This window comes from Peromyscus maniculatus, chromosome 1, assembly GCF_049852395.1.
Source record: "Peromyscus maniculatus bairdii isolate BWxNUB_F1_BW_parent chromosome 1, HU_Pman_BW_mat_3.1, whole genome shotgun sequence".
Taxonomy (NCBI): Eukaryota; Metazoa; Chordata; class Mammalia; order Rodentia; family Cricetidae; genus Peromyscus; species Peromyscus maniculatus.
Window position 1 is genome coordinate 111,225,979 of NC_134852.1, and position 23,624 is coordinate 111,249,602.

Below are 23,624 nucleotides of genomic sequence, written 5' to 3' on the forward strand. Positions count from 1 at the left end.
GTCAGACTCCTTCCTGTAGCCCCTCCCCCCATATAGTTCCCAGTCCTGCCCAACTCCAGATTAATAGTTCCAGACAGAGCCCGAAAGCATAGGGCAGGGCATGGAGCAGGAAAGGGGATAAGCACTCTGGTCACCCCACCCACCCTGGGACCAGGGCCCTGTGTTCACGGTTCAAAATGGCCTCTACCTTTCTGCCCTGCCTATCTTCTCTCCCCGGCCCTTTTTGTCTCTTTCCTGTGTCACCTGGCTCCCAGGGTCAGCTCTGCCCGGTGCCTGCGGATGGATCCTGCAGTGGCTGCTGCAAAGGATTCTGCTCACCCCGCCCCATCTCTCTCTGGCCCCAGCGCGTCCAGGCTGAAGCCTCCAGTGACATGTCATGGAGAACAGTGCTTGCAGCAGATAGACCCGAAGTGGGTTATAGGTTACAGGCAAGGCTGGCTCTGCAGTGCACGAGCTGTGTGACCTTGGGAAGTCGCTGTCCTTGACACGTGAGGGGTCTGCACAGTCGAGGAGTGAAGTACTGATACACACTGCCGCGTGTAACACCGCTGTGCCAAGTGAAAGAAGCCGGCCCCACTCTAGGATCCTACTCAGAAGAAACATCTAGAACAAGTTAAGAAGCAGAAAGAGGAGTGGTTGCCTGAAGCTGGGGGAAGGGAAGAGGGGTGACTCGTTTTGGGTTTGGGTTTTGAGCTGTAATGAAAATGTTCTGAACTAGATTGTAGTCGTGGCTCAACCTGACTACACTAAAAAGTATTTGAATTGTGTGCCCTAAGCGGGCAAATCGAATGCTATGTAAAGTACATTTCTCAAAACTGCTTTGCTCTGTTTTTAAATTTAGGATCCTGCTAATACTTGCTTCCTTGGGTTGAGGGAAATAGAAATGATGTGTCTAAAATATCAAGCACCTAATGGGCACCAAGAGATGATGCTTATCATCATTGCTGTTTGTAAGAAGAGACCTCAGAGAACCCCTGTCCTAAGAGGCCTCGGCCTGTGGCAAGTGCAGGTGCACACACCCCATATCTCCTGGTCACCAAGGCAGCCCTCCGCTTGAAAGCCCAAAGGAGCCATATTCAAGAGGCCCAGGTCCAGGAAGCCAAGCCAGATCTGGAACTCCCTGCTCCCTCCCCACCCTGCCCTCAGCCGCCCGCCTCTTGTCAAGTGATCGGACTGTCAACCAGCTTCTCAGAATTAGGTTTCAGGTCAGCTGGTACATAAGGCCAGAGCAAGCCAGAGGCAGCAGACAACAGTGAATGGTGAGGGGCCCTCAGATCCTGCTGCTACCCCTGGAATGGAGCCCCAGGGAGCCCCTGCACTAACCTACCTTGGCTAGACTCACAGGTAAGACCCCATACCTCTCCTCGGCTCCCCCTGCCCCCTCTGCCTGCTCTCCCTTCCACGGAGGCTCACAGTCAGGAGCTGCTGGGAATCACTGCCGCTGAGAGTGATCCAGCCTTGCCCCACCTGGTCAAGATGAAGGAGCTGCAGCCCCAGGGAGGCTCCCATATCTGCCTGACTCCCCCGGGACTCCCCTTTGTCCCACTGGCTCCTCTCTTGGAACTTTACAGATCGCAGCTGTGTCCCTCTCCTTTGGCCCAGGATCCCCCCAGAGGACGAAGCCCTCTCCAGCCAAGGTTCTGGGGCCCTTCCTGGGTAGAGATGAGGAGGGCACCGCTGGCCTGAAGCTGGCCCAGGTGTGTGGTGGACATTTCTAGAGCCTGTGGTCTCTCTGCCCGCTGGCGTCTCAAGGCAGATGCAGGTGCTTTATTGGAGGGAGTTGGTTTGGGCCGAGTGCAGGACACTCAGCAAACGTGAATGGGCCCTGCAGACTGGAGCGTCCATCCCATGCTCTGGGTGCCCCGGCAGAGCTACAAGGATGAGGATCGCTCAGAACTTGCACCTCGAGCTGGCTGCCAATGTCTGCTGCCCACATTGAGGCTTCCTCAAATAACAAATGAGGTTCAGCAAGAAGGAGGTTGGGGAACCCTGACCTCAGGGAGGTTCCTACTATGTCTGCCTTTGTAGCCTTGCCCACATACTCAGGTATGTCTGCCCGTCCTTTCTATTTCTGATGGATGGCTCAAAGGTACTCCTTCACAAACTGGGCACACCAATTGCAAGCTCCTGACCAAGTTCAGGCTTTCGTGTCTCTTGTGAGCACCTTTCCAATGACGTCCTCCCTGGTCTTAGAGCCCTGTCATCCCCTTCTGATCTATCCTTGATGCCTGCACCAGCCTGCATCGACCGCCCAGCCCCTCCTCATTCTCCGCTAGACTACGTCCAACCTTGGCATTTGCAGCCCTCTACCAAAGGCCCCTGAGGTCATCTCTGACCTCACTTCCCGTCTCCTCATTTTGAGAAGAATGATTCTTGGGCCAGCTGGCCCTCCTTGGGCTGTCTTACGGCCGTCCCTTCAACAGTCTTCACGGAGGAGGAGGGTCAATTGATCTTTTCCCTGCTCTGGAGGCTCCGACGGAGCGAGAACAGTTACAGAGAACGAGGCGATGCTACAAGACAGTAGAGTCAGAGGTAGCGAGGACGGCATGGGCTGAGGAGGGAAGCCCTGCTTGCCAGGGAAGCAAACACTGCAGAGACACATCTGGCCTCAGCAGGGAAAACTCCTTCGAGGGGTCTCTCTGGAGGACCCAGCTCCGCACCACCACCCCCCGATGTTCCTTCCCGCAGAAAGTGCTCTGGAGTCCCGTGTCTCTGACAGTGACCATACCTGGGTCCTTTGCCTTTCTCACCTCAGTGTTTCCAAAGCAGAGCAGAACATGGGGTTCTTCTGCTAGCACCTGAGTGGCCCCCAGACAGGCTTTGAAGACGGGATACTAAAGACCTTACCCCCAGGGGCCTCTCCAATTGTGTGAGCCTCAGACTCATGCTATCAAGTCATCCAGCAGCCTAGCTCTCCAGGCAGATCCAAGGCTGGGGGGAAGAAGAGGCCACCAGCATGCCATGAGGAGAGTCAGCTGCTCCCACAGTACATTCCAGGCCTGGGCAGGGAACCCAGTACCTCCCTGCTGGGAAGGAGCCAGACCTGGCTGCTCTTCTGTAGGGCAAAGGGGAATGGGGCCCGAGCAAGTGGAGACTGTTCTCCTGACGCACCTGCACCGCTGGTCCCCAGCCAAGGTGGCTCCGAGGCCCCAGGCCTCAGGTCTCGCTCTCCAGAGAACCTGTCCCCTCCCTGGGCTCGTCACGGTTTACAACCCAGACAGACAAGAAGTTGGGCTGAAGGAAGAGCTTGGAGAGCCGAGGTCTGACCACACCCACCCACGCAGATTTTAGCCTCTCTGGGCCCATGAACTTCATCTGATTAGTGGACCTTGGTATCCACCCAGCCTTCTCAGACTTACTTACTTGGTTTTATGAAGCACTCGGTAACTGCTTTGAATGCTTCAGACAAAACCACGAGTAGCCAGATTACCACTAGATTACCAGTCAGATTACCATTGACTAGACCGTGGGTGGTGTAGAGATGACAGCCTCACGGCTTGGCCATCAGAACAATTAGATCGGAGTTCTGTGACCAGTGGTCAGTCAACCGCTTTCCACCACAGGCCTCTATTTTCTCATCTGTAAACTGGATTTAAATACTGCCCTGCTTTTTCCGAAGTGATTGTGAGCCTAAAATAGGCTGAACACAGGCCTGGATGCCAGGGGCTGGCTACACTGAGCAGTCTAATGTCTCCAAGCCTCGGCTGCCCTTCATGACAGGTGTGGAGAATCAAGAGAGAGAACGTGTGGAAAGCTCCCACTGCAGGGGCCCCACAGCCCAGCAGCCAGGTCCTCCTGTTCTGCCCTTCCATTGAGCCCTGGCTTCCCCTACAGCAGTGGTTCTCAACCTATGGGTCCCGACCCCCCACTGGAGTCCCATATCAGACGTCCTGCATATCAGATATTTACATTGTGATTCATAACAGTAGTAAAATTGAAGTTAGGAAGTAGCAACGAAATAATTTTATGGTTGGGGGTCACCACAACATGAGGAACTGTATTAAAGGGTCACAGCATTAGGAAGGCTGAGAACCGCCGCCCTACAGGTTCAGGCCTCTGCCTCTCCTGGGCTATCCTTTTCATTTTTGCAGCCGCCAAAAGCCCTTTGCAGGCCTGGCCTGCATGAATCCTCTTGTGCCCCTTACAAGCAAAAGGATGGTCTTCCCTTGACAGCTCCTCCCCGTCTATGCTGACCACAGCTCAGCTTATACTACAGTTATTTGTGGGCACTGTCTAAGCCAGCCCTTAAAGTCTGCTGGAGACGCTCCAGAGGCAGCTCTCACGGGTGGGTTTTTGCTCCCTGAAGCCAAGCACAGAGCCCTGTCGCTTCAGTGAGTGCTGGCCTTCACCGGCTGAATCCCTGGCTTAGCTCCGTGACATGATGTGAGGGTGGAATTAGACAGATATGAGGGGGGATCCTCCAATAATGTCGCCAGCTGTTTTCTCAACAAACACAGTGCTGTAGGTGAGTAAGGCCCTGTTCTTGGAGACAGTGTGCCTGAGTAGGAAAGTACAGCAGTAGACGAGGCTGAGGTGGGGCTGGTGCCCTGAGATGGATGAGAGTGATACTGAGCTAGCATTTGAGTTCAGGGAAGGCCTTCTAAAGAGGAGACATCTGAGGAGAAACGTGAAGGAAGTGAAGACAGGCAATCTGCAGGTGTCCGAGAGAACTGTACTCCAAACAGATGATGTAATCCAAAGGCGCCCACGTGGCTGAAGCTCAGTGTGTGAATGGGAAGAAAAGTGGGGGGAGGGGAGCCTCACAGAGCCCTGTAGACCATGACCAAGATGTTAGACTCTGTTCTTGATAAAATGAGGAACCAGCAGACTGTCTACAACCAGGAGAGTAACAGGCTCTGACAGATCAAAGCTTGGATGTAGGTCTCCAGTGGGGAAAAGCTCCTGTCTCTACTGTTTAGACCCAACATTCCTGACTCAGTGTATGACTCCGTCTAGAGCTTAGTGGTCCTTAAGATGCAAACAGTCAGGGCCAGGGATGTAGCTCTACTGTAGATGCTTGCTTAGCATACAGAGACAGGAAAGGAAGAGCAGAAGGTCAAGGTCATCATTGGCTACATAGAGAATCTGAAGACATCCTGGGCTACAAGAGGCCATACCAAAAGAAAAGGAGCAGGGTGAGAAGCATGGAGCTGCTGGGGAGGGTGCACGCCTTTAATCCCAGCACTTGCGGGGCAGAGGCAGACAGATCTCTGTGAGTTCAAAGACGGCCTGGTCTATAAAGTGAGTTCCAGGACAGCCAGGGCTACACAGAGAAACCCTGTCTCAAAAAACTAAAAAGAAAAAAGAAAGGAAGGAAGGAAGGAAGGGAGGGAGGGAGGGAGGGAGGGAGGGAGAGAGAGAGAGGGGGGGGGGGAGGAAGGAAGGAAGGAAGGAAGGAAGGAAGGAAGGAAGGAAGGAAGGAAGGAAGGAAGGAAGGAAGGAAAAAAAGAAAGAAAGAAAAAGGAAAATGGGACTGATTCTCAGTTTTGCCTCAGTCCTTCCCCAGGCAGAGTCCAAAAGCCAATCTTCTACACTAGGCCCCAGGCTTCCAGACCGAACCCTGCAGCTGTGAGTTCCAGTCTCAGTCTGTATCCGACTTACCCAGCCCCACCTCCTTCATTACCTGTTCCTTTTCCTGACTGGAACTCGAACCCCATGAAGACAGAGCCAACCAAACCTGTTCCATCTGCAGCTTGCCAGTGCCTGGTATGGTGGTCAAGAAATAGCTGACCAGCCAATAGTCACCTCACTTCACACCAGCTCCTTCCCAGTGACAGGGTTGTTCAGGGAGAGAGAGAGCAAGCCCGAGTCCTCGGTTTCTGAATGTGTAGACTGGATGGCATCACAGAGGAAACCAGAGTGATATATGGCGGACCTGAGAGAAGACCTGAGAAATCACCTGACCTGGCTCCTACCCTTTGATACCTGAATGTTCACTATTGATGAACTAAGATATATATATATACATATATATGTGTATGTATGTGTATACACACATACACATATGTGTGTATGCATGTATACATATATATTCTCATTGGCCCAGATTTCCTAACCCCTGGCCCTGAATCCTGTTGCCCTGTAGGGAAGGGATGCACACTGTTCACAATTCTATGAGTCTGGCCCTGGCTCTAGGGATGGGTCATTGACGGATGCAGGACTTGAGCACACTAAGAGAGTGTCTGAGTTAGTACACCAGTGACTGCCAAGAGATGGCCTCAACACAGAACGCCTGATGCCCAGAAATCCAATCGTAAGAACATAGGGTCACCCATGATGGTACACCAGTTTCCCTGCACATCTAAGACTAAATAGAGCCCTTGACATCAAAAGATCCCTGGGTAACCAGCAGAAAGACAGGTCTACTCATGAGCACACAACTCTGTGTGTGTGTGTGTGTGTGTGTGTGTGTGTGTGTGTGTGTGTGTGTGTTCATGCACATATGCACACACTAGCATTGTGTGTGTATTGCCTTAACCTGAGATTCTCCTGAGATTTTGTCTTCATCTGAGAAGGGTTTCTTGGTGACCTGAGAGGGTACAGGACCCAAGCTAGGCAGAGCGGTCGTAACCACCCCAGACAGCAGAGGTGTTCATGTGTCAGACCACCGCCCTCAGCCACTGGAAATAGAGAGCTCAGCAGCAAGTACGCGAGGCCCAGGTCCACCAACAGACCACCAGTCAGGAAACCCTGCAGGGATGGGAGCAAAAAGAACTGACGAGGATTCTGTTTCTTTTATATATAGAGAGAGGTGTATCCAGGTCAAGCATGGCAGTACAGGCATAGAATCCCAGCATTCAAGAGCCTGAAGCTGGATGATCTCAGATCGGCCTGGGAAATTTAGTGAAACTTTTGCCTCAAATAAATGAATGAATAAATAAATAAATAAATAAATAAATAAATAAATAAATAAATAAATAAGGGCTGGAGAGATGGCTCAGAGGTTAAGGGCACTGGCTGCTCTTCCAGAGGACCTGAGTTCAATTCCCAGCAACCACAGGGTAGCTCACAACCATCTACAATAGGATCTGATGCTCTCTTCTGGCCTGCAGGTGTACATGCAGAGCACTCATATATAAAATATTAAAAAAATGTTTAAAAATTTTAAAAATTGAAAAAAGGAAAAGAGAGCGCGTGCTAGGGATGTATCTCAGCAGTAGAGGGTTTGCCTTACACCAGGCCCTAAGTGCAGGGCTCACTAAAGGGGGCGGGGCTAAGGCGTCCTTTCAAGGGGAACTGGCTTAGTCCAGGATGAATGACTATTTCCTTGGGTCACAAGGAATGTTCCCCCTGTTTGAGAAAGAGGCATGGGGCACCTCAGAGAGCCTGACCAGAGAGGAGGCAGCAAGACCCTGGGAGGACAGGGTGCCGGTGGAGTCAGAACCAGGCCTGCTGCCTGCCAGGACCTCCGTTTCTTCAGCCATTCAGTGACCAACAGCCCAGTCAGCGTCCCCCCTCAACCCCTGTGCAGGGGACAGCGGTTGTTAGGTGTGAAAGGCAGGATTTTTATGGGCCAAGTTCAGGCATCTTATGTGTGGCAGTACCCAGGCTTCTCGCTTTGTAAAGCCCCTTCAGAGTGTTGCGGGGTCCCTGGACACAGGACAGAGCCAGACAGCCTAGGCGCCATGTGTCCCTTGTTCCGTCTCTTGCAGCTGCCTCCAGAAACGGAAGCAAAGGATTGCCAGGCAACCTCGCTCCTTGGACCTCAATAGACACCAAAGGAACCAGGCCCATCCCACCTGGACCATGGTTGGACTTCAGCCATCAGAGGTGCCTCCCACAACAGTGGTGAAGTTCCTGGGGGCCGGGACTGCTGCCTGTTTCGCTGACCTCCTCACCTTCCCCCTGGACACCGCCAAGGTCCGCCTGCAGGTGGGTGCCTTTGGCCAGCGGTTGTGATTCATGAGGAAGAAGGGGCTGCTTCCACACAGCATGTGCCAGGGGAAGGCCACTCCCTGCCCTGTTTTGTCCCCACCGCCATCCCTCGGGACCAAAACAATCCAAATGCCTTGATATGATGTGACAGGGCTCTGTACCGCTTACCCTTGCTTTGTAAGCCATAACATGGAAAATAAAGGCAAGGCAGTAACGGTGTGGGCTTGGGTGAGCCTCTAGCCATCTACTGTAAAAATAGGGAAAGCAAACGGGCCCCTCTGGTGTACCGAGGAGCCACGTAAGTGAGAGCTGCTTTGTGAACTGCACCACACTGCACACTCCGCTGTGGTAAGCATGCTAGTTCTAAGACCCTGCAGGGGCCCTGCACACACAGCCGCCCATCAGCTCCTTCCCCAGCCGCCCATCAGCTCCTCAGGCCCAATGCTTGTCCCTCAGATCCAGGGGGAGAACCCAGGGGCGCAGAGCGTGCAGTACCGCGGCGTGCTGGGTACCATCCTGACCATGGTGCGCACCGAGGGTCCCCGCAGCCCCTACAGCGGACTGGTTGCGGGCCTGCATCGCCAGATGAGCTTTGCCTCCATTCGAATCGGCCTCTACGACTCTGTCAAACAGTTCTACACCCCCAAAGGAGCGGACCGTGAGTGCCAGCACCAGTGGATACCCAGGGACACCCAGGGGCACCCATGGACACACAGGGGTGGGCGGGAAGCCCGGCTGGCAGCTGGCGTGTGGGTCGAGGGCATGGCGTGGTCCAGCAAGGCGGTTTGGGCATGGGGAAGCTGATGACAGATACTGGTGAGATTTTGACCGTGTTAAGGACTCCCGGTTCTCTCTGCCCTCCCCAGACTCCAGCATCGCCATCAGGATTCTGGCAGGCTGCACCACGGGAGCCATGGCGGTGACCTGTGCCCAGCCCACGGATGTGGTGAAGGTCCGATTTCAAGCCATGATACGCCTGGGAACTGGAGGAGAGAGGAAATACAGAGGGACTATGGATGCCTACCGAACCATCGCCAGGGAGGAAGGAGTCAGGGGCCTGTGGAAAGGTAAACACTTTTCCCTTGGGCAGAGCTTTCCCTCCCTGAGGGCTGAGACAGCGAACCCAGCAAGGAGGAACTCCCAAAGCATGGTTCAATGCCCTAAGAACGCCCAAATAACAATACCTCACACACCAGCCACAGGACCTCAAATATTGTTCACCTCACCAGTCCTCACCTGCGTAGGCCACCCTGAGAGAGACAGAAGGGAACACAGAGCATCCGTTCCTCAGGGCTTTACCGCAGAGGAGCTAAGGAGGCCAGGGTGCAGCTTGGATCACAGGCAGGGGCCCAGGAGGCAGGCCAGAGGTGGGAGAGGCTGAGCTGGCTCCAGAAAAAAGCTGGTCTCCAAGACCAAGGTGTAGAGACGGAAGGGGAGACACAGAGGATGGAGGAACACAGCCGTGCAGCCAGTTGCAGTGAGGTGTGTGAGAGGACTCCTTGGGAGTGAAGGCTGTAGCGTTCCCTGTGTGCTACGCCCTTGGCAATCGCCAGAATCCCTCCGGCACTTGGACCACCACTCCCATGAATCCTTGCAGGAGAAAAAAACGGCCCTGTGGCGTTTAAGGGCAGGACGCCCAAGTCACAGCGCTGCCAATGCACTCTTGCTGGTGTCCCACTCACGCCAAGCCTGTCCTCTCCTGGGTGACACCTGTCTCTGAGCGCCCTGCCACACCTCCTGTCACTGTCCTAGGGGCTCCGCCTCCCTCCTCCATGAAACATTTCCTTTCCTGACTTGACTGCTCCTGGGTCTCAGGGAGGCACGTTGAAATTTTGACAGAGTGCAAATTGTGCTCCAAATGCAGCCACGCAGTGGGTGTCCGTTTGTGAAGGTGCAGGAGCTTAACGGCTGATAACCCCAGAAGTGGGATCTGCTTGGCTGAGGTGTGGTCCCCTGGCTGAGACCACTGCTGGGGGGCTCTGTCCCCAAGCTGGAGCACTGCACTCATCAGTCCCCGCTGCCTTCCTGACAGGGACGTGGCCCAACATCACGAGAAACGCCATTGTGAACTGTGCTGAGATGGTGACCTATGACATCATCAAGGAGAAGCTGCTGGACTCTCGCCTGTTCACTGGTGAGAGTGGGCGGGGGGGGGGACAGGAGTGGGTGCCACTCAGAGGCATCAGGGACCCTGAAAGATAGAGAGGGTAGCAGTGCCCACTTCAGGACTGTGATGACGTAAGAGGCCTGGGCTCCAGGCCAGAGCCTGGGTTCCAGGGCCAGCACCAAACTCAGTGTATCCATAAGTGATGGCCACTTGCCTTCTCTGACTTCAATTGCCTAAAAGAAAAAAGCTCTGTAGCTTTCTTACTCAGAGATGCTCGGTTCTTGCTTGCTAAGACTAACCAAGAGCTCAGCCTTGGGCACTGTGCTCCAGAGGTCAAGGTCAAGGTTGCACTGGAGACAGACAGTGACCACGTCTGCAAAGCGTGCGCACATGCTCCATTCCTGGAATGTTCTTCCCTCCCCTTCTGCAGACAACTTCCCCTGTCACTTCGTCTCCGCCTTCGGAGCTGGCTTTTGTGCCACAGTGGTGGCCTCTCCGGTGGACGTGGTAAAGACCAGATACATGAATGCTCCCCCAGGCAGGTACCGCAGCCCTCTGCACTGTATGCTGAGGATGGTAGCTCAGGAGGGCCCCACAGCCTTCTACAAAGGGTAAGCGGCCACCTTCTTCTCTTCTTTCCTCCTTCTCCCCCTTTTTCTTTCTCTCTGACTGAGCCTCATGAGGTCCAGGCTGGCCTAGAACTCACTACGTAGCCAAGAATGACCTTGACATTCTGATCCCCCTGGCTACACCTCTTAATGCTGCATTATAGGCTTGTACCACCACACCTGGCTTTGGGGGTTTTCTTACCCCAGGTGCCTACAACAGAAGCCTTTCTAAGAAAAAGTAGGCCAAAGCCAGATAAAATGATTATTTGTCCCCAAATGTTTCGGGTAGGGGGCTTTTCCACACCTGCTGCCCTGGCCATTCACCACCACACACACTGCAGCATAAGGTACCATTCTCCTAACCAACACACAGGGTCCCTGTGCATTTTTAAAAAGAGTTATCATTATTACCATCATCATTAGCGTGTGTGTGGTGTGTGTGTGTATGTGCCACAGCACGTGTGTGGAGGTCAGAGGACAATCGTGTGGAGTTGGTTCCTCCTTCAACCTCTACATGGATTCCAGGGTTCAAACTCAGTCCGAGGGCACACAAGGGGCATGCATCCTTGCGTGCAGCACCATAGCCCACAGGGATGGCCTTCCCTCAATGTCTACATAATCTAAACCTCAGGCACTCTTGCAGACTGTCCAAATGCCTCCTCCACCCTCACAATGTCACACGCAAGTTTCCCCTCCTGTCCATGAGCCTCAGCAATACTATTTGATCCGCTGCTACGGTAATTCCCCCTTACAAAATCCAATTCATCTTCACGCTGGCGGCGCACAAGCTCCTTGGAGCTGAGACTGTCAGCTCATCCATTTTTTATCATCCGAAGATCCAAACAGAGCAAGCATTCAATAGTGCAGGTTATTCACCATCATCTTGGAAGCCAAGTCCCTACATTGAGCCATGTGCTGGGTACTTTATATAGGGTATTGCAGCAACCTTCTGCACTAGGTAGTAGTCCCCACAATGCACTTCAAAACAGTAACTTGTCCAAGATCACAACATGGCAGAGCCCCAGCCCCAAGACCACGCCCGTGTGGTGCTTCCTACCCACTGGTAAGGTCTTGGCTTGGCTCCCACAGGAATGCCTTTAGCTGATATTTCCTGGTGCGTGGTGTTTAGTTGAACCCAGCAAACAAACAGAAACCACTGGAAGTTCTCATGTCTGGAAATAACACACTCAACCTGTCACCTGGCACTGTTTGCCTGGGTGTTTTCAGCTAGTGCCTCAGTTTACTCTTTCACTTGACAAACCTTTATTGAACATTATGTGTGTCCCAGGCTCTGCCCTATGCCTCCCTCGAGGAATCATAGACAAGTAGGTGGCATTGACCGAGCAGGGATAGGTGCTGTCCCCCGAGGATTCAGTTAACCATGTGACAACCCTGAAGGGATTCAGTTAACCATGTGACAACTCTGTAAGGGATTCGGTTAACCATGTGACAACCCTGAAGGGAGGTACTGCTACACCCTCTCTCTTTTGTTTTATTTTATTTTTTATTTTTTTTATTTTATTATTTATTTATTTATTTATTTGGTTTTTTCGAGACAGGGTTTCTCTGTGTAGCTTTGCGCCTTTCCTGGAACTCACTTGGTAGTCCAGGCTGGCCTCGAACTCACAGAGATCCGCCTGGCTCTGCCTCCTGAGTGCTGGGATTAAAGGCGTGCGCCACCACCGCCCGGCTTGTTTTATTTTATTTTATTTTATTTTATTTTATTTTATTTTATTTTAAGGTCTCTTGTTGCCTATACTGGCCTCAAACCCCTGATCTTCCTGCCTCCACTTCTCAAGGGCCAGGATCACAGGCATATGCCACACACCCAGCGTTTACTGTCCTCACTTCAAGATGAGGAGCTGGAGGAGCCAGGATTTTAGCCCAGGTTTGACTCGCCTCCCAAGTTTGGATAATATTGCCACAGTGATATAATCCTTGTGAAGGTTCAAGAACAGCCATGACAAGCTGGGTATGATGGCTGAAACAGGGGTGGCCTTGAGTTCAAGGCCAGCCAGAGCTACATAGTAAGGCCTTATCTCACACTCTCCCCCACAAAGGAAATGCTGTGGCATATGGCTGCCATGCCCAACTGAATCCCACAGCATGAAGAGCAACCCTTCAGACTAGAAAGATAACCCAAGCTAAGGGAAGGGCAATGTGTTTAAAGGGACAGAAGAGGGCCTGGCATCATCAGGGCATGGTGACTTGATCCTCCAGGAACCAAGGGGGAGTGGCTGGCCTGAGGGACCAGAGGCCAGGCTCCCCCCTGCCTGTGAGAAGCACAGATAGGTGGACCCCTCTCCCAGGGTCCTCCCTGAGCAGAGCTCTCTGGAGAGGAGCTGATTCTGGTACCACGCTCCCTCCACCCTGCCCTTCATCCACTTCTTGATGTCCTGGCCTGGGCCTTCTCTGGGTGGAAATCTGGGTGTAAACCGGCCCAACACCCCTAGCATCAGGATGAGTTGGGTCAGACTGGGTCCCAACTCCACAGTGCTATTTACCAACTTTGTGGTTCCTCAGCCTCTCTGGCCTCAGTTTCCAAAAAGGACTTGCAACCAGCAGAGTGAGCCCATAGACCTGTGAGAATTAGCTTCCCCACACGGTAACCTGCCTTAAAGTTAGCTTTCTTTCCTTTTCTGATTCCAACTCCTGCCAAAATCCCTTCAAGCAGAGACAGCAAAACCAAAACGGATCTCAGGAAAGAACTGTGACAAGCAGCTTCAGCCGGCCTGGCGACAGCGCAGGAGGTGTGCCTGTGCCTCCCTCCCAGCCCGGTCTTCCTCACGTGGTCGTCGTTTCTCTCCTCAGGTTTGTGCCCTCCTTTCTGCGTTTGGGGGCCTGGAACGTGATGATGTTTGTAACCTACGAGCAGCTGAAGCGGGCCTTGATGAAAATCCAGGTATTGCGGGAATCTCCATTTTGAACACGGCAAGCGGGCTACTTGGTGGTTTCCTCGTAAAAGGCTGCCTAGAAGAGAATGAAACCGCGGCTCTCTGCCAGCGGACCCGATGGACCGAGTGGACCCAGAGGACCCAGTGGACCCAGAGGACCCAGGCCCACACACATTACAGAACTCTGCACTTGTTGTTGATTCAAGAAACTGAACTAAAAGAGGAGGAAAGTTTTAGTCTTCCGAGTTTTGTCCTAAAACACCTTTGTTTTGCACTGACCTGATGGGAATTAAATTATATTAATTTTTAAAGCCCTTATGGTTGGATGCCTAACATTTAGGCAAAAGAAAATCCGATTCCTTTGGACAAAAGGGAGGTTTGCCAACCCCCCAGAAATGTAGGATTAGACGCGGAAAGGCTGCAAGCATTGGGAAGATCAGCCCACTGTGTAGTGGAATCACCTAAAACGCCCCAGGGACATTTCATCTTCAGCACAAAACTATGACGACAGCCTTTACAGTCACCTGAGGACATCTGCCCTTCTGTAATGAGACCGCCAAGTGGTCTCTATTAAGATTCTGGGAAAATGAGAAAGGAAAAAGAAAACATTGGGCCCATAAAAGCGGGTCCAGCTGGGCCCACCCGGGACACTGGAGGATGGAGGATGTACAGTGAGTAACAGTCCCTGCCTGTCTACCTCGGGGTGTTGGGAGGATCGAATGAGGAGCAGGGCAGGGAAGCACTTTATATGAACAATGCCTGTCTACAAATGTAAACACGAACACACTGCTCTAGGAGAGATTTTGTCCAGAGAGGAAGCCTGGCGAAAATGCAGTTTAGCGGTGAGGCCATGCACACCAGCATGGTGAGGACCACGGATGACTGACCCCATGGGAACCCTGCTGCCTGGTAACGGCAAAGGGCTGTGGGTCAGGAGAAGAGGCACTACCTGTCCATCAGTCCAAAGCAGCAGGACCCAGAATCTTTAGGAAACTGCTTTGACTCAATTAAAAGAATCCTACCTCAAGGGAAATAAGAACGGCTGCTTTCCTGCCTTCTCTCTCCGACAGATTTTCTCAAGCCCCGCTTGTCAGAGTGGCCACACTCCCGGCCGGCTCCACTCGCCTGGACTTCCTTCTCTCTCACTGCCTTTGGCTGCAGAGACAATGCCCCTCCTCCATCTACAAGAGGAAGTCCTGAAGCACAGGACCAACTTCCAAGCTGAAGACCGCACATCCGGCGATGGCATGGCTCCCTGGGTTCAATCCCCGGGCCCCACAAGGTGGAAGGAGAGAACTGACTCTTCCAGGTTACCATCTGACCTCCACAGGCATGCTCATACATACATGTGAATGTATACATGGACAAACACAATGAACAAGGAATACATGGGGGAAAGAAAGTTTAACTGCATATGGTGGTTTGAAGGAGATGCCCCCCAAATGTCCCAGGCATTTGAATACTTGGTCCCCCATTGTTGGGGGCTGTTTGGGGACGCTTAGAAGATTCGGCCTTGCTGGAAGAAGTGTGCTGTGGGGACTGGCATTGGGAGTCCAGAGACTCATGGCATCCCAGTTTTTCTCTGTTTCCTGCTTTCAGTGTGGGGTGTGAGTTCTCAGGGGCTGCTCCAGCCACCAGGCCTGCTGCCAGATGTCTCACCAAGACGGACTCTTTCTCTCCAGAACTGTCAGCCCCAAATAAAACTCCCTTCTCTAAGTGGTCTTGGTCATGGTGTTTCATCACAGCAATGGAGAAGTAACTCAGACAGTGCACATCTGTCCAGCTGTGTCTTCCAGTGTCGTACAGTCTCGGCCTGCTTCTTAGGAGCTTGGTTGGCTCTGATGGACGTCAGAAGGGGCTCCAGGCTGGAGATGGAATTCATCGGCTGAGCGCTTGCCTAGCATGCAGAGCCCTGAGGGTGACCCTCAGCACCACATAAACCAGACATGGCCTCGATCACCTGTGATGCCAGCACACAGGAGGTAGAGAAAGGTGGATCAGGAGTTCAAGGTCCAACCTTGGCTCCACAGCAAGTTCAAAGTCACCTTGAGACACATGAGACCTGGTCTGGAAAAGAAAAAAGAAAGAGAAGAACCAGTCAGTCTCCAGGCCTCATCCCACCTCACTGTACTAGCCACCTAGCCACAGAGAGCCCTTGCTTTTCAGTGTCCTCCCAGAGAAATGTTAGTGGATCTCTGTGAGTTCAAGGCCAGCCTGATCTACAGAGTGAGTTCCAAGACAGCCAGGACTGTTACACAGAGAAACCCTGGGAAAAAAAACCAAAAACAAAAAAAATTAAAAATACAGGAGGAGCTTGGCAATGTCATTTCTTCCTTCCTGCCCAGACTCAGCTCACTGAGAAAAACTGTACCTTGGCATGCCCAAGTCTCAACTGTAACTAGATCGTTGAAACAAAATCAAAAGAAATTACCTTGACTTAATGCCTCTCCTAGCCTTCAAATAAAAACCTGCCTTTAGAAGGCCCTCTTCCTGTTGACTTGACTGACATGTGTAAATCACTGTTAAACTGCTCTCTCATTCAAGTCCCCGGGGGCCAGGAACTGTCTTCTAGTCATTTCTGTGTTATTAGGAGACTGTGCAGATGAGGAGGAGGAGGGGCGAGCGGAGAAGAAGGGGGAGGAGGAACTGGGAGGTTAGGGTAGTCTTGGTTTAGTTTTTGAGACAGTCCGCCCGTAGTCCAGGCTGGCCTGAATTTACTATGTAGCAGAAGACCTTGAACTACAGATCTCCTGCCTCTGCCCCTCCAATTTTGGAATTCCAAGAGTGTCTCACCAAGCCTAACCTGAAAGATGTTGATGGAGATGAGGATCCCAGAAATTTTGAGTCCAGCCTTTTGGAGGCAGGAAGATAAAACTGATGAGTAGTCTGAGGACCCCTGGGCAAATTCTTTGGCTTTTTGTTTTGTTTTGTTCTGAGAGTCAAACTCAGAACTTTGCTAGGCAAGCACCCTCCCAGCTGATCTCCACCCTCTGCCCACTTCTTAAAAGAGGACATTAAACTGGTACATCTACGGGCCTTTAGTTCTGGGACCCCAAAGACTGTTTACCCCACCCTTGTAGTCCTGGCTTCAACTTCGGTGTCTAGGAATTGGTGTGAACTCATGAAAAGGTCAACTCAACAGCAGAGCCCCACACACACCAGGGAGATGGACTCCTGGGCTCTGTGACCCCGCAACCAACATATGTCTACCCTCAGTCAAGACATTCAGAAGAAACCCAAGGGCTGGAGAGATGGCTCAGCAGTTAAGAGCACACAGTGCTCCTGCAGGGAGTCTGAATTCTGGTCCCAGAATCCGTTTGGTGCGCAACCCCAGGTGATTCCAGTTTTGGGGGCATCCAAGGCTTCTGGCCTCCACTCATACACACTTGTGCATTCACACATACATACACACACTTTAAAATAAATAAAACCTTAAAAAAAAGGAAATCTGCTTTTCCTCAAATTCTTCTAGTATATCAAGCAGAAATAAACTAGTTTGAACCTAGATTCAATAACAATGGTGATACCATAGATGATAACTGACTATGGAAATCTTATGAGTAAAAATATATTTTTAGGGTTGGGAATTTAGCTCAGCAAGCGCAAGGCCCTGGGTTCGGTCCTCAGCTCCGGAGGGGGGGGGAGGATATAAATATGTGTGTGTGTGTGTATGTGTATATATATATATATACATATATATATATATATATATATATATATCTCACAGAGAGAGAGATACTTAAATTAACATTGAAACATTGGCATTTTCCTTTCCTTTCTTTTCTGTGTGTTTGTTTTGAGACTGTGTCTTTCTATGTAGCCCTGGCTGTCCTGAAACTTGTTATATAGACCAAGCTGGTCTTGAACTCACGGAGATCCATTCTTCTACCTCTGCCCTCCAAGCACTGGAATTAAAGGCCTTCATTTTGGCATTTTTCTTTTTTCTTTTTCAGGGGTTTGTTTTTTTTAAAGACAGGATTTCTCTGCATAACAGCCCTGCCCTCACTCTGTAGAGCAGGCTGGCCTTGAACTCACAGAGATCCACCTGCCTCTGCCTCAGGAGCACTGGGACTAAGGGCATGCACCACCATACCCAGGCATTTTGGTGTTTTTCTTAAAGCACTCAGTTTGGTTGATCTCCTCCCCTGCTCTTCTCTCCGTCCTCCCTACACTCTGCTCAGGCCATCAGTAGTCCCTATACCACCACCCCGTCACCTTGTTCCTCCCTTAAAACCTTCTCTCCTGCCATGGTCCCCTTTCTCCTTTTATAGCTTATTACCACCCCACCCACCCATCCTGTCCACCCCACCCTCACAGCATACACATCCACAAATCCAGGCACATAAACACACACACACACACACACACACACACACACACACACACACACACACGAGAAGCCAGGAGCTATTGTATATGTAAACCACTGGATGGGTCAAGGTCTTCCTGGGCAGCTGTGAGATCTTAAAAGTAGCCAAGGCTGCCATGACAACATCTGGGGGAGTCCTGGGAGCAGCGGCTGTGCAGCTGACACATCCTACAGTCTCCACAAAAATGGTTGGGTCAAAGCATTGTGTGTGTCGCCACCCACCCACCCCCTACACACACCACTACCACCTGTTTCACTTGAGGAGTAGCAGCAACATGGCTCACATGTCTACCAGACTTGGGGACAGCAGTAGCAATTCCAACTGGGCTCTGATCTCGCCTGCTTTGGGGCAGACACAGGGGTTTGCTCCAAGGCCGTTACCACTACAGCCAACATAGGCGAAGGCTTTGGCAGGTACTGACCAAGTAGCCGAATGCCGCACCCAGCAGCTTCAGCCATCAGAAGAGAACCACACTGGTTACAGCCTCTACTTCCCAGGTCCACTCAAACCTGGGCCACATAAAAAGAAGCATGGGCTGACGGGGAGATGGCTCAGTCAGTAAAGTGCTCTGTGGCAAAAGCATGGAGACCTGAGTTCGAATCCCCTGCACTCCCACAATCGAATAATCTCAATGCTGAGGAGGCAGACACAGGAGGATGCTGGGCTTCACTGGCCAGACAGCCTAGTCTGGATCCATCTTGATCTCCCTCTCCACCACAAATTCGCCAAGAATCCTGGCGGTTCCTTCACCACAGCCAGAGTCAGAATCCAGAGCAAAAGTTGACCAGCCAGGTGACTCCAGCCACAGTGATGGAAATCATTTTCTGCCTTACCTTCTGTATCCTTGTTTCTGCTTTGGACGGACAGAACATTATCTACCTGGTTTCCAAGTGGCCAGAGTTTAAGCCAGAGTGTGCCACTGTGTGCCATTAGGCAAGGGATTTCATCTCTTTGGATTTGGTTTTGTTGTGGGGGATCCACTGGAGAAGACTGCTCAGACCGACAGGCCAATAGAAAGTCTTTATTAGCCAGCTACACTGGGTAGCTATCCTAGTGTAGCACTGAACCTTTCTCTGGGTGAGCTTTTAAGCACAAAAAACGGTTTGGAGTTGACATACTTCAGTTAACAAAAACAACCAGAAACAGAACGACAGAAGCCGAGAAACAAGGTTAGTCTATTTAGAGACTTGTGAAGAACTGTGGGCTTTGATGGATTAGGTCTTTATTTCCATTTTGGCTGGTGGTGCTGTCTGGGTGCTCAGCTCGGTTCTGAGTTTTACAGCCTGAATGGTACTTCCATCATGGAGTCAGCTGTGCTAAGGTCTGGGGGCCTGGTACAGTTTCCTGTCCTGGAAAATAAAGGTTAACGACAGTTTGGGCGGGTTGTATGAGGTGTCCTCGCCTACCTGGCGCATAATAATTGCTTTCTACACGGGTTCACTCAACCCCCTCCTCCCCCTGCACTTTCCATAGCAGCCCAAACCAACTTGAGCCTCTATTACAGGATATTCGGGTCCTTGGTTCCCGCTTCCTGTTCTTAGGGCGCCTAACTCCTGGGCAAGCAAAAAGAGTTCCACGCCCTGAGCTAACTTCTTTAAAGCAAGTCTCTGGGGCAGACACGAATCAAAACAAAAGAAGAAAGCCCGAGAGTACCAAAGCAGGAACACAGTCCAAAGACCAACTGAGACCTGCTTCCTCCTCTCACAATGTACGTTGGTCGCGGACACAGGGCTCGAGTGTTGTTTTCGTGTCCGTCACCCCTACGTGGACACCTGCTGAGCCTGTCATCCCCCGGGCTCGGAATGCAGCACCCGGGCTCTGCCCTCTTCCTTGCGGGGCGCCGGCCTGGCTGCGGTCGGTGCAGAGAGGAGGAGGTGAGGCCGGGTGCACTCGCCCCACCCCAGCCGTTAGGTGCCCGGGCCCCCAGGGACCAGACGGGAGCGGCAGAAGGCGGGAACCCCAGCCTCACCCCACCGCCGCGCCCGGGGTGGTTCCGGTCCCTGGAGCCCGCGCTCCGCCCCGTCCGCAGGTGGCTTGCAGGGCGTGGGGGGTCCGCGAGCCACAGCAGGGGGCCAGTCAGTCTGGCTATCCTCACAATGAGAGTGGAGGCCTGGGGACCAGAGGCCGGGACCCTCTGGGGAGACCGGGGGACCCACACGGCCATCTGCCCTCGCGGAAGCAGGGGTGACACTAGACGCCCACACAACCACGGATGGAAACTCCCCCTTCACCCGGGAGAGTGGGCCACCCTGGCTCCGCCCCGGCCACACCACGCCCCGACCACGCCCGCGAGACTTAAGTTCTGCAGCCGTGGGTTCGCAGCCACTGTCAGCCCCGCCCGCAGTGCCTTCGGATCGAGCGCTTCCTGGGCAGCCGTCACTCGCCCGCCGCCGTCGGACACAGCCGCCCCCCACTCCCGTGTTCTCCTGCGGTCCGGTGAGCGTGGCCCCAGCCCCGCGCCGGCCTCACCTGTTCCTTCCCTCTCCATCTCTCTTTGCCCTTTGATTTCCCTTCCCTGGAGTCCTAGCCTGCCCTCTCTTGTTCCTTTCTGTCTCTTCCCTCCTACTAAGTCTCTTTGTTCTTTGTCTCTGGCGTCCCTTTGGTTGTAGGTTAGCCTTTATGCATCCACTCCTTCCCCTCGGCGTGGGGCGTGGGGGTGGGGGTGGGGGACGACATGCAACGCACACCTTCCACGTCAGCGAAGACCAGACCGATTGTCACCAGGCTTCTCTGGGCCATGTGCCCTAAAGCCTGTTCTTGTTTCTGGGGTTGTTTGTGCCTGGAGGAGGCTTGGAGATTAATTGGCCACTGTCAGACTCTCCAATCTGCCGGAGGCCAGAGGTGGGAGTAGGGACACAGAGGGACTGAGCCGGCCTTATCATGACCGCACACAAAGAGACACAGTGCTCCGCTCAACAGTCAAGAGACTGTTTCCCAGCACAGCGAGGCTGCCTATCTCCACAACTGTGGGGAAAGAACTTTGGAAATCACCCAGTGTGGGAGGAAAGACTCCTGAGTCCAGGCACCCCGCTCTGCCCCAGGGTGCCCTTAACTAGATCCTGGCTGCCCTAAGTGAAACCGGCCTTGGGTCCCTCCCAGCGAAGCTGTCTGAAAGGGCTTGTGTGGCAGGTGACCCGTCCTTTGTAGGCTGTGGTCCTGCAAAGAGAACATCCCTTTCTAAACGTGGCTTTTTGCCTCTCGCCCACAGGACACATAGTATGATCTTTAAGAGTTCCGTCTCCCAGCCACTTTCTATGGAAAACCGCGGGGATCAGGCCATGATAGCCACTGGCAGCTTTGAAGAACGGGACACCTTTAGAGAAGCTTGATCCTGGAGGCCTCAGTGTGAGACCTCAAAGCTCCGCACCAGGTAAGAGCCAGGCTAAGGAAGCCCACGGTCCCCTCTCGGGCCTGGGGCTGCAGTCAGCAGGACCATCACACAATACCCTCCTCCACCCTAGCAAGTGGCTCTTCACAGTTCAGTAAGCACTTGTCATCCTGGTCACCTTCTGGCCCTCAAAGATGGCGGACTGCGGTGTCTAAAGGCAGAGCCTAACCCAAGTGGGGCGGAACTGGTTCTGGGGGGCCCTGGCAGTCAGCAGCTGAGGGGGCAGGAGCTTATTGGGCGTTTGGTTGTGTATTTGTTTGTGTTTTGTGTGTGTGTGTGTGTGTGTGTGTGTGTGTGTGTGTGTGTGTGTGTGTGAGTGACGTGGGGGCCAGGGCATGCTGATGGAGGTCAGAAGACAGCTTCTACCATATGGGTGCCAGGGACCAGACTCAGTTCCTGGACCATCCCTGTGAGATTAGAAATTGGGTGTGAGTTTTTTACTACCTCTGGTGGTTACTTGTCTGGTCCTGTAAAACAGTTTTTGTTTTGTTTTGTTTTGTTCTGTTTTGTTTGGGTGTGGTCAGGGTCTCACCACATGCCTTTGGTTGGCCTATGTAGCCCAGACTGGCCTTGAACTCAGAGATCTGCCTGCCTCCCAAGGCCAGGGAGAACTAATGGCATGCAGCACCATGCCTAGCACAGTTAGCTTTCTAGGCCTGGGTTTTACCTGTAGTAGGAGCTTTAGTACAGGTGATCTTTGCCTCTATACCCAACCCTCAAGGGGTTTGGAAACCCCTAAGCAGCACTCACAATGGCGGCTGAGCCACGTGTTTTTGGTTTGGAAAGCAACTGAGACTTCATCTTTCTGGGTTTCACACCACGCTCCCCTTAGCTCGAGATCAGGCCGAAATGCCATGGGCTCCTGTCTCATGTCACTGATGCTTAGAAGGGGACTGTTCGGAGCATCTCAGAACTGTTTAATGGGCGTGAACGGGTTCCCGTTGTGAAGGGCCCTGGCAGAGCCTGGGACTGAGAAGACAGGAGGAGAGGAGAGAGGCACCACAGTTCAGAACCACGGAGCAGCTCTGGAGCCCGCGGACCCGGGCTCTGGAGCCCGCAGACCCGGGTCTGAGAGCTCGTCCGTCTAACAGGGAGGGCAGCTGCCTCCCGGACTGCCCTCAGGATTTCTCAGGGTTCTGTGCGTGTAGGAGCTGTGGAGTCAAAGCCGTGGAGAAGGGGGTGTCCCCCCTGGGGAGTCCAGAAGCACCTCCACCCTTACCATTTGCCATTTGGTGTCTGTCTCGCTGAGCCCCAGGGGCCGAGACTCAAAGGCACGTGGATCCGGCGATGCCCCCGAGGCGCTCTTGAACCCGTTGTTCTGGGGAGTCGCTCTGGCGGCCCTGTTTGTCCCAAGCTGTTTTGTTACCATGGTTGTCTGGGTTCACAGGTGACTACCACCACATCCTCCCTCCTCCAGCCGGGGCTCTCCTCCTGAGCCCTGGCAACACAGACAGCCAATCAAGCTGGGCTCTGAGCGGTTGCTCCAATGAAATCAGAGAAGCGAAAGTAGGGAAGAAGAAGAAGCAGGTCACCCTCCCCCACTGGGGGCCGGGCTCACTTCCTCCTGGGGCACTGAGTGAGGAGGGTGGTGTTCCAACTCTCAGAACAAAATGGAGCTTCTGGTTTCCTGTATCTGTGTCCTCTGTGTGGCTGTGGCCTGCACCTCCCATCCCGCCACCGAGAACCGAGAATTTCCCTGCCCTGCAGAAAAACAGACAGGCCTCCTGGCTGCCCCGGGCCTCCTGGCCTTGCCCTGTGCCTGCCAGTGAGCCTGGAGAGGGTGGCCAGTGACCTCTGTGAACCTGCACCCGGGGAGGCCCAGGGCCTGAGCTGTCGGGGCTAGCAAGGATGGAATTAACACGTCTTCCTTCCTTCAGTAATTACACACCAGCCCGAACCTCCCCTGCTTAGGAACCCAGAACAAAAGCCTGTGGGGTTTGCCGTGCCAGGTCCTGCTCTGGCCGAGCTTTCCCTCACTTCTGTCAGCCCTTGGGATAGACCCACAGAACAGGAATGTGGCCCTGCTCTTTGCAGTCTGTGCCAGCAGATCGGGAGCCGGTTGGTGGCTGTGAGGCCGTCTCAGGATGACCCGGAAGCCATAGTCCGTACACTAAGTAAGAGGAAGCCCTTCACTGAATCTCGGCTCCTTGGCAGGAATTGCTTCCCAGACCCCACCTGACTACTCTTGGAGCTCTCCCAGGGTTCTCCTAGAACCCCTGAGACCTCCTTGGTGCCTTTAGGGAAGGTGGACAGGGGTAGGTAGTGGTGAGCAGGGAGCGAGGCCAGGGGATGCTGTTCCTGAAGGACTTCTTTCTTCTCTTCTTTTGGCTTAGATTCCGGCAGAGTTCCTCTGTCTCGTCTTGCTGATTGAAGGCTCCCACT

General features: G+C 53.0%; 1 protein-coding gene and 1 long non-coding RNA gene across 2 annotated transcripts; one reads left to right on the forward strand and one right to left on the reverse strand.

Moving 5' to 3' along the window:
- The first annotated feature begins 1,190 nt into the window (after positions 1-1,190).
- Ucp3 (uncoupling protein 3) lies at positions 1,191-16,938 on the forward strand. The gene is made up of 7 exons (XM_006982146.4): positions 1,191-1,344; positions 7,653-7,872; positions 8,332-8,533; positions 8,742-8,942; positions 9,908-10,009; positions 10,413-10,593; positions 13,402-16,938. The coding sequence occupies exons 2-7, from the start codon at positions 7,747-7,749 to the stop codon at positions 13,514-13,516; spliced, it is 927 nt and encodes a 308-aa protein (XP_006982208.1). The 5' UTR covers positions 1,191-1,344; positions 7,653-7,746; the 3' UTR covers positions 13,517-16,938.
- Positions 16,939-18,855: 1,917 nt separating this feature from the next.
- On the reverse strand, positions 18,856-23,616 carry LOC121830283 (uncharacterized). Its single transcript, XR_013043574.1, has 2 exons — positions 22,462-23,616; positions 18,856-19,203 (listed from the first exon to the last, which is right to left on the reverse strand). It is a non-coding gene; the product is annotated as an uncharacterized LOC121830283 (long non-coding RNA).
- Positions 23,617-23,624: the final 8 nt, after the last annotated feature.